At 40.3% G+C, this 18,069-nt stretch overlaps 1 protein-coding gene across 1 annotated transcript; it reads left to right on the forward strand.

Annotated features, from left to right (window-relative positions):
• The first annotated feature begins 6,622 nt into the window (after window positions 1–6,622).
• Window positions 6,623–17,219, forward strand: LOC140740966 (natural cytotoxicity triggering receptor 3 ligand 1-like). The gene is made up of 7 exons (XM_073070607.1): window positions 6,623–6,792; window positions 6,982–7,062; window positions 7,269–7,574; window positions 12,052–12,345; window positions 13,095–13,202; window positions 13,844–13,887; window positions 16,545–17,219. The coding sequence occupies exons 2-7, from the start codon at window positions 7,008–7,010 to the stop codon at window positions 16,551–16,553; spliced, it is 816 nt and encodes a 271-aa protein (XP_072926708.1). The 5' UTR covers window positions 6,623–6,792; window positions 6,982–7,007; the 3' UTR covers window positions 16,554–17,219.
• Window positions 17,220–18,069: the final 850 nt, after the last annotated feature.

The raw sequence follows: 18,069 nt of genomic DNA on the forward strand, positions 1-18,069 counted from the left end.
TTCAGAAAGTACTTCAGGCGATCTTACTTTGGGTAATAAAACCGATTTGCATTATGACACTATATTCATCGGTAGGCTCATGGATTCCCCTCAACCCCTTTCCTTCAAGTGTAAGCATAATTCTTTGATAAGACGTGAGAATCAAACCAATTTGTTGAGACGAAACGGTGTCTTTAGTTTCCAAAATTGGTGAATTAGTAGCAGAAGTACTGCAATAAGCGAAGTAAATAACATGTTAATTCTGAAGAATCGTAGAACTTATCTTAACATAATGAAGCCATTTTGGCTGCATTACATATTCTTTGCGAAATTTTGCAATGAACATTTTAACTCTCCTCTGGAACGTGCTTTCTACATTTGGCGGAAATACAAATGACTTCTCAGTTTGAAGTGACTCTGCAAAAATGTGGAGCGTGCACATTATTGTAGGAATGTTTGCAGATATTCGTATATTGCCACATTTATTTGATTTTAAAATACTTCACTTGGTGAAAAGAAACATTTTAAATGTAAATCCTATGTTTTTTTTTACGAAATTTCACTAATTAAAGAGCTTGCGAATCTAAATGTCCGAAAAAAAAACTGGTTTCAGCCGTTCACCCATTTTACCCCTCCGCACGATCAACATTATCTCTGCTTTACTTTCAGGGTCTGTGTTTGACGATGGTTGATGATTTAACTGAAACTAAGTTTTAAATTCAAAATGAAAATAAACGGGAAAATCTAAATCTACTCAATCCATAAATAGCGCCACAAATAATTTTATAGCCAGATAATGCCTCCAAAGTTGCAAGTGTACCTCGCCTTCAGGTAATTCCCAAAATGACCTAATTTACTGCAAATCAGGAAGACATTGTATGTGTGAGTATGCAGATGGAAGATCATAGTGATTTAGGAGACTGATGCTAATCATTTCCACACCTGGATCCACCTATTACGGTCCAACTCTAACTCAACGGCAAAAGCAGAATTATTGGGTTCAAGACTAGACGGATGAAATATGCTGTCTCTAGGTACAAGAACTTCCGTGGATATTTTCGATATCTGAGAGAGATGTTTCCCATGAAATCAGATTCCAAAATTTAGGACGACATTTTCTGTTGGTCCGCATATCAAATAGGTCATCAATGGCAGCCCGTTCGAAGAACGTCTAGTGGAACCGGAGAACATTTCGTGGAAGGCATTCAAGGATGTCCATGAAAAATTAATTGGCAACTACAGAGCATCAAACTACGTGCAGCTGATTGATAACATACATCAAGCATACAAAACCATGAAATGCACCATGTCAGTAAGAATTCATTTTCTGCATTCCCATTTAGACTTCTATGCAGATCTTGGTGCTGTTCATAAGGAGCATGGTGAAAGGATTCAAAAGGAGATTGTGGTCAATAAAAAATGGTATCAAGGCAGTTGGAATGCATAAATGCTGGTGGACTACTGTTGGACACTTATGCAAGAAGCCTCAGGCATTGAAAACAAACGAAAATCTTCACAAAATACTTCAGCTTAGTTGAATTATTGCCAGGCGTCATTGCCATTATACATTTAAACGTTTTATATTTAATAAAACTTTATGCCTTTTTCGCCAATTTTCTACCTGATACAGGTAATGAGATATTATCCTTGTATTCAATGCCAAGCAGTCTATCTTAATCACATCTGAAGAAGCAACACTTCCGAAAAACTTTGCTGCATAGTGCTTCCATCCATCCACGGCACACATACTTCACACAAAGCCATCCCTGCCCCCATCTGGCCCTAGATCCATCTGCCCTTCACCTTTCCTCTGATGGTCCCCATTATCTCTCTCCTTTATTTGTTAGATTCCAGAACTGGTAGCCTCTGCCTTTCTGCGTTTCACCCTCCAGAATGTGTACCTAGCTTAATCTACCCAAGCAACACACACAAAATGCTGGGGGAACGCAGCAGGCCAGGCAGTATCTATAGGAAGAAACACTATCGATGTTTCGGACCGAGACCCTTGAGCCTGGCCCTCTGTGTTCAACCAACAATTTGTGTGTGTTGTTTGAATTTCCAGCATCTGCAGATTTCCTCGTGTTTGATCTCCCCAACCCTCCTTTCACGTCTGTTGTCTCAGCAGTTGAAAGTTGTTCCAAATGGCATACGCATCTCGTGGATCATTTGCACCTGTGGAGATTTACACCTTACGGATTATGGTAGAATCAGAAACGGAATAAAATTCATTAATCAAGGAATATTAAGTATCATAATAATTATAATACGTATCCTATTAAGTATCCTAATAGAACAGATAACAAAAAGAGAAATGGTCCAACTTGCTGAACTATGGAATATGGAAGGTCTGGAATATCCAGCAAATCAGGTTAGCATGTACACGCAGATCAACAGAATTAACACTTCAATTTTCATTCTTTTCTCAGAACTGTGTTTCTTGGCTTCTAAACCCACATTCATGAATTATGAATCCAAGGAGTTAAATTAACATCGAAAGAAGTGAGTACTTTCTTTGTTTTCCTCTCCTACTTTATCTGTCAATTTGAAAGGCCAGTTGTTCTTGTTCAAGTCCGACGAAGTTTCATATCCTCTCAAGACAGATATATTTTCATTTCCTGTTTATAATTCACTAATACGAACATTTGCATGCGAGCCTTTGCATGTTTTCTATAAAAAATATGTTCGTAATAGAATTTTAATTCATCTGTCAGTTTCCTACGGAAACATTTGTACCTAGTGTTTATGGGAACTAGTACGCTACCTGAGAATTGAATTGCACTCGTTAGACCGCTGGTGACATCATGGAGAATATGCGGTCAATGATTTCTTATCTCTGAAAGCAGTATGTAGCAAGCAACTCGTGTTATCACACTTGACGTTTAACAGTAAGTCAATAAGTTTCATTTAAATAACTTATCTGATATCTTGCTTCTGTCAGCTAAGTGTTTTTAAAGTTATGCTGCAACGTCTATACTTCCTGATTCTGTTCCGTGTTCCTTCTGGAAATAAATAAACGAAACAATTCCTAAAAACAGCTAAATAGCTGATATTTATGTGTGAGTCATTCTCTGAGAGCACTGAATGTAAACCAATTACTTTGCAGATTAAAGGACATTGTAAACCGATGTCAGGCGGAAAACATTCTCCTTTCTGATTAATTAAATGAGCGACCGCAGCTAGTAGATATTCAGTTTAATTTGACAACGTGTTCGCGACAAACAACTTGGCCGAAAGTCACATTCCTGTGCTGTACTCGTCCATTGTTGTATTAAAAACAGTGTTAAGGGAACAAGGAACAGGTAGGCGGCATTACATGAAGTTGCAATGTCGAGAATTGTCTTTTTATCTAAAGCTTTCAATGATAATTTTAAAGATTCGAATGAAAAGTAAAGTCATGTCGCTTTGTATTCTGTTTATATCGTTAGATCATTAATTGGAAAGCAGGGTGATTAATACAAAACAGTATTGCAGATGTTTGCAATCCAAAATTAAGCAGCAAACATCGGGAACCGTCTTTGAAAGTGGAAAATGTCAAAAGCTTTAAGTTCCTCGGGGTGAATATCACAAATGACCTGACTTGGTCTAACCAAGCAGAGTCCACTGCCAAGAAGGCCCACCAGCGCCTTTACTTCCTGAGAAAGCTGAAGAAATTTGGCCTGTCCTCTAAAACCCTCACTATTTTTTATAGGTGCACCGTAGAAAGCATTCTTCTAGCGTGCATCAGAACCTGATATGGAAGTTGTCCAGTCCAAGACCGGAAGAAACTGCAGAAGATCGTGAACATAGCCCAGCACATCACACAAACCAATCTTCCATCCTTGGACTCACTTTATGCCGCGCACTGTCGGAGCAGTGCTGCCAGGATAATCAAGGACAAGACGCACCCAGCCAAGACAATTTTTGTCCCACTTCCCTCTGGGAGAAGGTTCAGGAGCACGAAAATTCGTACGGCCAGATTTGGGAGCAGTTTCTTTCCAACTGCGATAAGACTGCTGAACACATCCTGACTCAGATCTGGGCCGTACCTTTCAAATATCTGGAACTGACTTGCACTACCTTACTTTCCCTTTTCTATTTTGTAATTATGATTTATAATTTAAATTTTTATTATATGTATTTCGATTTGTACTTCGGGGAGCGCGAAGTGCAGAAACAATTATCACTATGATGATTGTACGCTCTAGTACCAATTGTTTCGTGACAATAAAGTAAAGTAAAGGAAAGTTTTGTAAAGTAAAAGGCTCACTGCCAAGGCGGGAATGGCTTGTCCGAGAAGCCATAGTTTGAAAGTGTTTCGAAGTAGCTACAGAGGAGATGTCAGAGGTAAAGTTTTTACACAGAGAGTGCTGAGAGCGTGGAATGGACTGCGGCGTCGGTGGTGGAGACGGATACAATAGGGTCTTTTAAGAGACTTCTGGATGGGTACATGGAGCTTAGAAAAATAGAGGGCTATGGGTAACGCTAGGTATTTTCTAAGGTAATGACATGTTCGGTACAGCTTTGTGGGCTGCAGTTCGTGCGTTGTGCTGTAGGTTTTCCTTGTTTCTAAAGTGTCTTATACTTTCCTGTGCTTTTCCGCCCCAGTTAAGGCTGAACAAATTTACCGTATGCTGTTGAAAATATACAGCTGTAGGGTTTAGCTCTAAGGCATTTAAAACTAAAAATGTATCGGCAGTTTTATTCAATTGTTACGTAAGAGATACCACGACAATTCCAACCGTGCTCAAACGAGGCCATTTTTTTTTATCAGCCAACTTGTTTTTAAGTGCTTAGTAATCGGTCCAACTTACTGCTCCATTCTTACACACTATGAAGAATCGACTAATTGAGAACAGTGAGTGGTCATGGCGAACTAATCACAGTACGCTCATCTTTAGGATTTATGTATCGAGAAGAAAGAATATCTGAAAATCAAGTCAGAAATCTCGACAGAAAACTTACCTTCTTGAAATTGTGTTTTCTGCCACAGTCAGATTTTTGTATTCGGCATCACAAATTGCCTGTAAAGTAAAAGTAAGCTGTCTCTCATTAGAATAGTCTCCAGATCCACAGCAAAATAATGTCCATATCTTCTCCCGGCTAAACCCCTCAACAAACAGACCTTAATTACATCCCGTGGGATCCAATTGACAAAATATGTGTTACCTATGAACAGCTTTAGGTCCAAAGCAGCTACATAATTTCAGATCTGAGCGGACGGGAAATACAATGTAATAATGGTGTCAAAGCTCCTATGAAAAGAGCATAACACCTCCACCGCTTCGTGGAAATTCGGAAACATATCTGCTCAAAATATTGAGGCGTTTGACATGGCAAACGAAATCGTAACTCCGTTCGTAGGAAGCACTTAGAAGCTCAGTATTGTTTTATCGCCAACCAAAATGGGTTTGGATATTCAATGTTGTCGTTTTATAAATGGATAACAATTTATGCCCTGCCAGGTTAGACACATGGGTGTGTGATAATCCTTACTTTTTCTGTATCAGGTTAAAAATGTTTTTTTGGGGTTTTTGTTTTGCTCGATGGACTATCCTATTGTCTGCCGTTTACTTTCTGGAAATGTAGGAGATATTTGAAAGAGTAGCATTTCCCTCAACGCAACTGCTCGTGCTGATTGGATTTAAAATGGATTCGCGGAACTGCAGTCAATCATTTGAGACTTCCTCGATGCGCCCTTTATAGAATTTATCGCAGTTTGAACTTATAACTTGCTGTTTGAGCTCTAAGTTCTCTCTTTATGTGATCAACGTCCTATTTACATCACAGACAGCATTTGCTGCTGCTTTCCGCTGACTTCTTTGTGCGAGCTGATCACAGCAGCGAGTAAGGAACCTGGGTTTGATGGGTGGAAACACGAGAAAATCTGCAGATGCTGGAAATTCAAGCACACGTTGTCATGCCATGATCATCTCCCTCTCCAGATGTGTATCCTTTTGCCAAACAACTTTCCAGCTCTTTGCTTAATCCCTCCCCCTCCTGTCTTCTCCTATCATTTCGGAGCTCCCCCTCCCTCTCCCACTTTCTAATCTCTTACTATCTTTTCTTTCAGTTAGTCCCGACGAAGGGTCTCGGCCCGAAACTTCGACTGTACTTCTTCCTATAGATGCTGCCTGGCCTGCTGCGTTCCAACAGCATCTTGTGTGTGTTGCCTGAGTATTATGGAGCCTACTTTGGAAAAAAAAAATAAGCCTGAAATCTGTCACTGGAAATAATTCGTGATGTTCACATTATATGCTTTTGTTCATGAAACATAACATTTAAATTACATGAAAATTGCTGAAGAAATAGGCATCAGTGCTCAGGATCCAAAATCATACATTGTGCCGGAGATGCGTGCGTGACAACGTTCGAGGGAATGCACTTGCTGTTCAATTCAGTCGCGTTCATCATTTCCTTTTTGGTTTGTAATCCAGGCATTAAGCAGTAGTTAATTAGTCGAACCGTTATACCCAAACCCGAAAGGAAATTATCAACAGAAACAAATATTTTCATTTATGTAACCCCGTCCGTACCCGTCACGGCTTAAAACCTTTTGGCCATAAGAGCGCAATTGCTTTACTAGAGAAACCAGCAATGAGCTATTTCACTGAAGGTATATGACTGAAATGGAGCAAAACTGCAAAGGTAGATTGGAATGAAGAAATGTTGTTATTATTTTGTTTGCCTATCTTATTAGACATTCTTCAACTCCTAAGCGGATTTACCATCAAAATGCGTAGAGTACAGATTTGAATTTATTTCTCAATAAAGATTTGGATAATTCCTGAATTCAGCAAGAGGGCAAAATTTCCATCATTATCACGAACGTACTAGGTAGGCCACGCAAAAAATTAGAACTGTAAGAATTCTTATTTTCCTCCCAGCCCAGGCAGATTTTAAATCTGAACCACATTATTCTGCATTGCGGTGGCGTCATCCTACGTCATGTTTACATGATTAATACATTTCCTCACGAAGATCTTTTCCTCCAGCAAATTCTTTAAAACACCACTTGCATTGCAGGAATCGGTCCATTAGGTTTCTGCAAGATGTCGGAGAAATTGACGGTTTCGTACATGGCACTTCTGGCTATCACTTGGCTAAGTATGCTAATTTATAACTGCCGCTTCCGAACTTAATACGCTATTTTAAATATTTAATCCTGGGTGCCCGCAGCATATCTGGCTACAGTGTTTCAGCTATTCGTTCGTCTTTCGCTCTTAGATGTCCAATGACTTACGTCTTTAGTTTTTTTTTGTTAATTCATTGTGTTTAACTGTTACTAACACTCTTCCTTTTTTTTCCGGCAGCTGTCAAAGTAACTGCGAGCGAAGTATTTCAAACCCCTAGGGACCTGGACGTCCTGCGAGGTGCGAATATTACCATGTTCTGCAAATTTCCACCATTGCAAGATACTGTTGACGTTCGTTGGTGGAAGGACAGCGAGAAGACATTGTTAGAAAGCGACAACAGAAGACAATTTACTCTCGAAAGGGAAAGGGGTTCACTTGTACTCTGGAATGTCACAGTCGCCGACTCCGGAATGTATTACTGTGTAGCAACTTATCAACTACGATATGTCGGGAGAGGAAATGGCACCAGGCTCTCTGTGTTCGGTGAGTGTGGCTGTTTGGAGATTTTCAGCCCTGTGCATTTTACACCAAACTTAGTGATGACGATAAAACGAAATGTTTCTTCTTGATAAAATGAACGGCGCGAATACATTCTTTCCCACGTTTAATGCACCCCAGTCCAGATGTTCTAAATTCAGAATTATAAAAACGGAAGAGTCAATCACATTTCATGTAGCATCTTTGAGGCACATAATATAGTTAATTCTGTTTATATTATCGTACTTCCCCAGACTCTTTCTCATTGCTTTTCATCCAGCCCTGTTCATCAGCTATCTCCCAGTTAAACTAATGTCCAAGGTTTGTGATACCTTCGGACGTTACCCTTATTATCGCGAAGGTACACTCAATACAACAAATTACAAGCATGGTTAGGATTATTTTGCAAGCAAGAAGTCGAAGCAATATTCATACTAATGTGAATGGCTGAAGTTGGATAACTCGATTCGTCATCACAGAGGACGCAAAATATCTGAAAACTTTTATAATCTCTATCAAAAGTCAGTATGCAGCAGCACAATGCTCCATTTCCGCATCGACAAGTAGAGAGGAATAATACACAGTTCCAAACGAGTTAATTCCAACATCAAGTGACAATTTGACGCATGCACTGCAAATTGTCATTCCACCTTTCGTCATGCAGGATTAGCAAAATCTATATTTCTTTCAGCATATAAATGGGGAGAAATATCGACCTCTCAAGATCAAGGTGAATTTTGATGGGGTTAGAGAGTAAAGTGTAGAGAGGCGAGCGCAAACCCACATTCAACACTTCCGCTGGCAGCTAATTCCACAGTAGCATCACCGTCTGAATGAAGACTTTACTGCTCAGGTTTGCCTTCAATGCTTCTCCTTTGACTCTTAAGCTCTGACTCCTAATTACATTCTAACCAAACCGCAGTGGATGAATCAGACTTTCATGCACCGTATCTGCACCCCTCATAATTTTGTCTACCTCTATCAAACGTTCGCTCATTCCCTTACCTATCATGGAAAAAAATCTAGCCTGTTAAACCTTTCCTCATAATTCATGCCCTCAAATTCTTGCAACCTCCTTGTAAGTTTCCTTGAACTCATTCAATCATATTGATAACTTCCTGCAGATAGTTAACCAGAACTGCAAACAATGCTCCAAATTTGTTCTCACTAACTTCTAATACAACTTCAGATTAACATCCCATCTCCTGCACTTAATAATCTGATATATGAATGCCAATTTGACAAAGACTATCTTTACCATACCATCCGTCTTTGGCTCCACTTTCAAAGATTTATCGATAGATATTCCAAGATCATTTTTTTTAACCGCACTCCGCAATGCTGGTCTCATTCACTGTGTAAATCCAAGACTGGTTTGTCTTCTCAAAGAGCAACAGCTTACAATTACCTTCATTTAATTCTATGTGCCATTTTCAGTGCATTTTTACACCTGGTCTAGAACCCGCTGCAAACTGTCATAGCCATGCGGCACATCACTTGTCAAAAGCCTTCATTCAAAGAACAACTATAGGCTACCATATTCCAGCTTCTCCCGCGAAGCCAACGTTAGAGACAATTGACTCCTTTATCCTGAATACCAAGCGAATGTTCTTGATCAACCCACCACCCCCATGCAGAGCTTTTCCAAAGCTAATGCTATAATCCACGTTGAACCTATCCACTGTTATCCTTCATCAAGATCCATGGTAACCTGCTCGGAAAGCTCTTTAAGCTTGGCTAGACACAGCCTACCTTGCACAAAACAATGCTGTCTATTCGCAATCATGCCCATACTGTTTAATTATTTATATATCATATTCTTTAGAATATCTCCCAATAAGTTACCCACGTATCTGTAATACCCATTAGCCTATAATATCCCGGCTTATTCCCAGAGTCTATCTTGAATAACGGCAAAACTAGAGACATAACTGCAGAGCAAGTTCTTGGGAAACTGCAAGGTCTGAAAGTATCGAATTCACCTGGACCAGATAATGTACATCGCAGGATTCTGCTAAAAGTTGCTGATGAGATTGTGGAGGCATTATTAAAGAGCTTTCAAGAATAACTAGATTCTGGAATGGTTCTGAAAGACTAGAAAATTGTAAATGTCACCCCACTCCTCAAGAAGGCAGAGAGGCAGACAAGGGAAACTACAGGCCAGTCAGTCCGACCTCACTGGTTGACAAGATATTAAAGTCCTTTGTTAAGGATCAGATCTTAGGTTACTTGGAGACACATAATAAAACACGCCATAGTCAGCCCAATTTCCTCAAGGAAACTCTCGACAGACAAATCTGACTGAATTATTTGAAGGAATGAAAAGCATGATGGAATTGATGGCTTTGTTGCAAAGTTTGCAGACGATATGAAAATAGTTGGACAGTCAGGTGGTTGTTAGGAAATAGAGAGGGTACAGAAGGACTTAGACAGATTATAGAGAATAGACAAAGAAATGGCAGATAGGGAGAGGGCGCAAAAGAGGTTCATAACAATGATTCTAGAATTCAATGGCTAATCATATGAGCAGCTCTGAGCCTGTTTTTATTAGAATTCAGAAAAAAAATAAGGCTGACTGTATTGAACCCTACTTAAATGTGAAAGTATTTGATTGTGTGGTTGTGGAGAGGATGTTTCCTATGGTGGGAGAGTCTAAGACCAGAGGACGCAACCTCAGAATAGATGAGCATCCTTTTAAAAAGGAGATGAGGAGGAATGCCTATACCCAGAGAGTGGTGAACCAGAGGATTTATTTATTTTTTTGCCACAGGCAGCTATGGAGACCAAGTCATTATAAGTCTGGATATTTAAAGCAGGGGTTGATATAATCTTGATTGTTTAGGGCATGAAAAACTACGGGAAGGAGGCTGCATCTTCGGGCTGAGAGGACCATTTTTGCTATGATCAAATGGCAGAGCAAACTTGGTGGGTGAAATTGCCTAATTTGGCTCCTATATCCAATAGTCATGTGGTCTTAAAACATTAGTTAAAGACCAGTCCTCCGGCAGCTCACCTACGAGTAAGGACATTCTGAACACCTATATCGGGGCCCTTTCAGTTTTTGCATTACCTTCCATCGAGGTCCGATAAGACACCTTGCCATGTTCTGGAGATAGCCGCACCCTAATTTCCCTCAAGGCTGTAATCCGTATATGGACCGTGACATTGCTTCTTTTTTGCCTCGGTTGTATAGCCTCTGTGTACGTCTCCCGAGTAAATATTGATGCAAATAGATCAGATCTCCCCCCACCTCTTTAGGCTCCATGCATTGTTGAATTCGCTGATCTTCAAATGGATCAATTTTATTTGTCGCTCTCCCTTTATGCTTAATGTATATGCAGAATGCTTCGAATTTTCTTTTTCGCCTTGGCATTGTCCATCTCCTAGAAGTTGAGAAGGCCAAGAATATTGACGTCGGTATAGGTGTGGGAAGGGGAGTCAGGCAACCGTGAGCTCCGGATAGCTATTGTAGGCAGAATGAAATCCTGACTGCTGCGATAAACAGATAAAACAATCTAACTATTGAATCTCTCCTGTTAGACACCGACCATAGCTGTAGCGGAAGCAGATCATGTTTACAAAACCTTAAAATTGGGCTCACGTTTTAGTGAGCTCTGTGTATTGTGAAATTGAAGTTGTTCAGTTCCTGTTTGAACCTCTGCAAGGCATCGTTTCTATAAGCGATCCTATAGAAGTGCCAGGTCACTGTCGACCATTTTGCTGCAGGACGGCAGGTTTTAGAAATAATGGAACTATAGAATCAATGCGCTTAATATCAATTTGCATTTCTGTTCCTGGTTATTTCACGGAGGAGATGATTTGCCACATTCAACAAGGGGAAATGTTGTAGGAGTGGTTCATATTCCGAGGAAAGCTCTATTACTGGATGTTTATGACTCGGAACCTCAACCCCAAGACGTGAAACACTCCCTAAGCAGTTGAGCTGCCAGAAAATTAAACTCCATGGGCATTCGTGCTATAGAAAACTGTGATAATTTGGGTTTTGTTGCTCAGTCTTGATATGAAATGAAAAATCCAAAAATAACAAGCATTTGAAAGTCAACTGTGCAATAAAGCTCAAATACCATTCAAAGGAGAATATCTCCCTCACTTCGGACCTCTTAGCTTCACCGTCGAAGTGTATTCTCTGAACACTTCCTTTCATCCGTCTCCCAAGGTGACTGTATTTGTTCTGGTTATCTTGTGACTGTCTGTGCTGGATGGTAAAATCATGTGCTTTGTGTGACTACATATACTGTACTGTATTTTGCAACTTTGCCCCGGAAGAACAATGTTTCGCTTAGAGGTGTGGTTGAGCAACAATAAACAGATCAGAAAATTAAAATAATTTATTAAATACTTGTTAATACTGGCGGGTAAATAATTTAATAGTTGAGTGTCATGCTAGTTGGTGGAGAGATGAAGGACCTAACTGAACTGAAATAGATGGAAAATACCCAATATAACTTTGTTTTTACTCAAGCTCCTCCAACTCCATTGACGATTGTTCCTGTTGGAGGGTTTTCGTCTCCTGGAAAGCTTCTTTGTAAAACGGCTGCCTACTACCCGGAGAAATTAGAAATCATTTGGCGAAGAAATAACGAAGAAATTCGCACTGGAATAGAAAGTGTGACAAACCGGAGCGTGGATGGATTGTACGAAGCGTTTAGTTTATTGGAAATCACGCAGTCTACTTGGGGAGAAGATGTTTACACCTGCCTGGTGTCGCATGTCTCCCTCACGGTGCCTGCAAGTTTCAGCTACATTCTGGAGCAAGGTAAGATGGTGTCTCAATGAAGTCATGATGTTGGATCTGGGCCTTAAACGTCGACAATTTAGATCTACACGTACAAAAGCAGGATGAACTCAGCAGGTCGGGCAGCATCCGTTGAACGAATCAACAGATGCTGCCCGACCTGCTGAGTTCATCCAGCTTTTTTACGTGTTGATTTGACCACAGCATCTGTTGTGTACATTGTATTGACAATTTAGATCTGCCTGATCAGCTGAGTTTTTCCAGGATTTTATGAGTTACTCTGGATTTCAGCATGTTCAGAATATTTTGCGCTCAATATAAGATGGAAGAGCTCACAGGTTATAGTGGTGGTGTCAATGTGCCCTTGTAAGAACCGTAACCGAACAGCTACCCAAACACAGAAGAATGACTACTTTTGAAGCTTAGTAACTGACAGTGAATATTCAACGTGAATGGTGTTCAAAATCTAATGTCTTATTCCGTTAGTTTAAATCGGGTAGGACGAATTAAGAAATTGAATTCGTGCGGTATTTGTAAGGTAGCAAACTTCGGAACATTTGCCAAAATTGTGACATAGTAAAACTTAAACTTTATATCTCATCGTGTTATAACAAAGGTGGAAACTTGCATTTCGTGCCTGATGATATATTTTCAGATATCGTGCAGTGAAATTTGAAAGGAGCCTATGAAATATTTTGTGTTTTAATTGTCATATGTGCATTTGTATTTAGTTGTATAAATGCTTCACAGTTTCTTGTTTCCCCCCGTAGATCCAGCAGACGCTGAAACTATATTAATTCTGTCATGTGTAGTGGGCGGATCGGCAATTTTAGCTCTGATAATAGTTTTGCTGAAAGTCAGTTTAAAGAGATCGCACGGTAAGAACCCTGATCGCTGAGAAGTGTCACCTCTTTTCGCGCAAAATAGAAGCCCTAAAGATATTTAACATCAAAAAGAATAAATGTCATTACAGCATGATTAGACATGGATTGTAATATTCGAACCTGATTACATTGATAATCATCAGGCACAACACAAGCTGGATCTTCAAATGCAATGATTTCACAGTCCACTCGCTGTATTTACATGCTGCACCTTGTTCCTAAATGCCGTTATATTCTTTTGGAATACTTCAGATGTCGTTTTCAATACAATGGCAGATCCAATTTTGAAACGTAAGCAAATGGGCGTAGGTCTAGTCTTACTGTGACTGTGTAAACAGCATTGACGAACTCGGGCATGTCTCATTGATGTTAATTTCCATTTTAGCGACAGTATTTAAATGTAGTACGGCCACTCATATGCTATTTATTATCACTTTACAGCTTCGTTAAAAGTCGAAGACTCTTGACCATAGTGCCGTTATGTTGATGCACTGTATTAAGACAACTGATACCACAAAAGGCTTTCTAAAAGATACATAAATTCAGCAGCTCCTCTTACGCGATGAATTCAATTGGTATCTGACGAATAATCTCCAATTTTTCGAATGCAAATAAATTATTTTATTTTTCTTAAGGGATCAACACAAGTTCTTCGGACAGATGTCAGAATGAAGAGACGGTAGGTGAAAGGGCTTGTCTTCGTTCAGAGTGATGTATACATATAGCAGAGCTTTTATAAATTTATTTTGTTCTAACATTTGGAACTCAGTAGTGAAGAATGAAACTGTCCCACAGTTCTTCATTTTGAAGTACAAATCCAAGATGTATTTGAATATTCCTGTTGAATCTGTTTCTTAACCGGGTGCACTAAAATGAACGGTAATATATACTAATGTAAGTTAGGCTGCTAATCATACTTCTTGTGACGAAAATTAAATACAAATCTAAGACTGAGGTATTTTAGATGTCAAATATCGGTTTACGAGAATTGCTGTGTACTGGTGAATGGGGAAAATACATTACACGCACAAATCAGTTCGCAATCTATGTTACATTTGAATTGACGGCAGAGTAGGCAAGATTATAAATGCAGCAAAATCTTGCTTTGGAATGTCATATGTACTTTTTAACCCCGATTCCCAACAAAGATCTACATAGCAGTGCATAACCTGCAATGAAATCAAATATGCTTCCAAGTAACCGTGTAGTGTTTGGTGCATAGTGATATCCACATGTTAGTGAAACTCCATACTCCATGAGGCTACGCTGAATTATCTTCCTAAATTTTGAAAACAATGCCTGAAACTTATAAATGTATTATCATTTCCCATTTTAGATTTAATCCAGAATTACAACTCTCTAACGACATATTGGGAAAGAGAAAACGTTGTCCTTTCAATTTGAACACCTCTCCCCCGTAAGCAACATAAACATTAAGTGTTTCTCTTTTGCTCTCGTGTTTCCTGATCTACTGTGTGTTTTATTTGTTTATGTTACTGCAGTTTCAGCAATTCAATGTTATAAAATTTTTCCCACCTGGATTCTTCTGTTAGCATGTGTTAAATCTTTATCGGATGTATAACCATCTGTCTAGAACTGGAAACGTCTTTTTGTGCTCCATTAATCACCTTCCCAATTTTAGAGCAGGTTTTTATGTTTCCGTAAGGACAGCTGCAGCGGCAATTTTTCTCAGCTCTGTTTTCTTCCACCTGGGTGGACTTCAACCTGAAGGCATGAACATTGGTATCTCTAAACTTTGATAGATATTTCATCATCCCCCCTTCTCTTTTTCTCTCTGTTCGCTATTATGGCTTCCTTTCACCTCTTCTCTTCTTATCTGCACATCACCTCCTTCTTCCATTTCTTCCAGGGTCCACTCTCTCCTCCTATCAGATACGTTCTTGCAACCTTTACCTTTTCCAATCATCACCTCCCAGCTTCATCATCATTCCATCCCCCAGTATACACACGCCTTCTTACACACATGTTTTCTCCTATCACCAGCCATCTTGTATTCCCACCCCACCTTCTTATTCTAGCTTCTGTCTGCTTCTTTTGCTTTCCTGATAAAGCGATTTGGCTAGAAACATAGACAGTTTATTTACCTTCATACATGCTGTCTTACCTAATGAATTAAATCATCATTTTTCATTGCATTCCTCAAGATTTCCAGCATCTGCAGAATCCCTCGAGATGATCTTTCTTCCCTTGCTTTCACGAATGTAATTTAATTTTTACATGTAGTGACAGGGGGCGAACCCAAATGCAGGACACAGGAGCGGAGATAGGGTTGAGAGGTGCTTGCACAGTCGCAAACGCGGAACAGATAAACAGAAGGAACTTTGATACGGAGCTCTGATATGGTGACTTGACATGGAGACGGGGTTTTCATGGAGTAACTTAAAATTAGAGCTGAACTTAGAACCAACGGTTCTAAACGGTCGGGAAACGAAGTCATCACACGGGAATAGACCAACGAACTGGCGGCCCGTGTTTGTTAGGCCACTGTTCTTATCCTGCAGTCTCTGATGGAAAACTGGTGTACTGTAATTAAGAGAACTAGCAGCAATTTAGAATCTAACGACTGGAATTAGGCATAATCAAGTAGATAGGAGCGAGATGAGGGACAGCCAGACGGGACCATGACATTCATATGTAATTTGCAAACGAGGAAACACTGAAAACATGAAAGGAGAAATAGCTAACCCTTCCAACGCCCATTATCAGCTCCATAATGAACACGAATATCTGATAATAACCTAGGAACACTGATCCAACAGAACATTAGTGTTATTAATGGAAATACCGAACTGTTACAAAACAGTAACCATAGGACATGAATGAACAAGGAGCCAACGTTAGTTTTCTATCAGTTGTGCGATATCCACTGATGACAGTGTCTGTGTGCATTTGGAGTTCTGTTGGCAGGTGTGACTGAGGAAACACCTGTCACATCTATAGGCTTAACAGTTTGCGGCAATCAGATACATATAACATAAACATGCGTTTGTATTTTGATTTTGCGAAAAGTTTTGTACTATACCTGTTGCTTCAAGGAGTTACCTACTTGATTACTCGATTATTTGAGGTTCATTTCAAGTAAGGAAAGAAACGCTCATTGTTCAATGGGACAACACGAGCTGTTTGAGTTGAACTACCTAATGAATCAAAAAAGGGAAAAATTGATACAATGTTGACATTAACTTTGTGTAAAGCGGCAGAAGTGTAAAGTTAATAACTTATGAGTGCATCACTAATTTATTTTACAATTTTTGATTCAACTTGTTCAACTCAATGGGTTCTCGATTAACCTCTGATATTGCAATATTTTCACAGACTAAATGAAATTGAGCTGTCAAACTGACTTACACTGCTCTGCAACTTCCCGATTCCAAGAGCACTTCAGCATCCACTCATCTAAACGAACATACATTGTACGCAGATGTAAATACATCAAAGAAACTGTGAAGCTGAGAATCCGACTGCAGTTTAGAGCTATAGACTGTCAATGAGTGCAGACCGAGGCATTGCTTCTTTTAATTTCTTGCAATCAGACAAAGGTTGTTAATCGATATAACATGTATAATTTAGGAAGATAAGGGATCAATATCCTCTTCGATTTGTTGGAAGCGATTATCACTGGAAAAAATAAAAGTAAGTAATTCAGGAATAAGATTGGGAATAAACCATTCCGCCTCTCTCTATTGCCCAGTCATAGTCTCCATTGTACAGTCCCCGATCATTTCAGGAAAGAAAACTACTTTGCCTAAAGTACCGCCCCACCCTCAAGATGTTGCGTCCGGAGTCCACAGAGGATGAAAAAAAAATCAAGAGATTCGTCACCACTAGCGAGGGAAACTTTGCTGCAGGGTAATAAAAACGCCAACTGAACAGTTATTCTTTGCTCACTTATGTCAACGTTCAACAGAGGGAAATATAGATTTGAAGATGTGAAAAAAGTCGTAACAGGTTCTCGCGATAACACCTCTGTATTTGAATATTGATCAGTAAATATCGTATGCTGAAAAAAAATTCAGTACTCTTCTGTTTCTTATACATTCACAGCTTGTTACTCAAAATTAGCTGTATAATACAACTGCACTATCACATGGTTGTCATGGTCCGGTCTGTGAAATCAGCATTCTGGTTCACAGTCCGGTTGATGATCCTTATTCCGTGCTTTCCGGGTTTACCCAGTTTCTGTTGAGGCAGTTGATTCTTGTTTGGGCTGGCTTCATAAACAGCGTCAGGGCTCACCATCCGGCTGCTGGATTGTTCCTGTCCTAACCCCTTGTCTGTATCCCTTCCCTTCACCTACCTCCTGGAGACTAGCCTAGCCTAGCTTTGCCTTGCCTCGCCTCGCCTGGAGCCTCGCATTGCCTTGCCTCGCTTCGCCACGCCTCGCCTCTGCCTAGAGCCTTGCCTCGCCTTGCCTCTGCCTGGAGCCTTGCCACGCCTCGCCTCTGCCTGGAGCCTTCCCTCGCCTTGTCTGTGTTTCGGAGCCTCGCCCAGTTTGGAACAGTCTGACTGTGTTCACGAATTTGCTAGGTAGGTCAGGCCGTTTTGCCGCGACCTAGCGTTGGGAACTGTCTCGTCGTGTTCAGCGTTCTGTGTTATGAGTCCTGGCGCTACGTCCTGTACCCAAGGAGGGGTCCCGGTTTTGTGTTTTGCGTTCCTGACTTCCCTCGACCCAGGCTCGGTGTTCTTCGTTCCTGTCCAAGCCACGGCTTTGTGTTCTCGTCTTGTCATGTGCCTCGCCCCACCCAAGATATCCTTGCCTAGCCCGGTGCTGGGGTTCCCTCGACCTGCGTTGGGGTCCCCTTGTTCTGTCCAAGAGTCTCACGTCCATACCTGTTGCCTC

Source organism: Hemitrygon akajei, chromosome 17 (genome assembly GCF_048418815.1).
Source record: "Hemitrygon akajei chromosome 17, sHemAka1.3, whole genome shotgun sequence".
NCBI lineage: Eukaryota > Metazoa > Chordata > Chondrichthyes > Myliobatiformes > Dasyatidae > Hemitrygon > Hemitrygon akajei.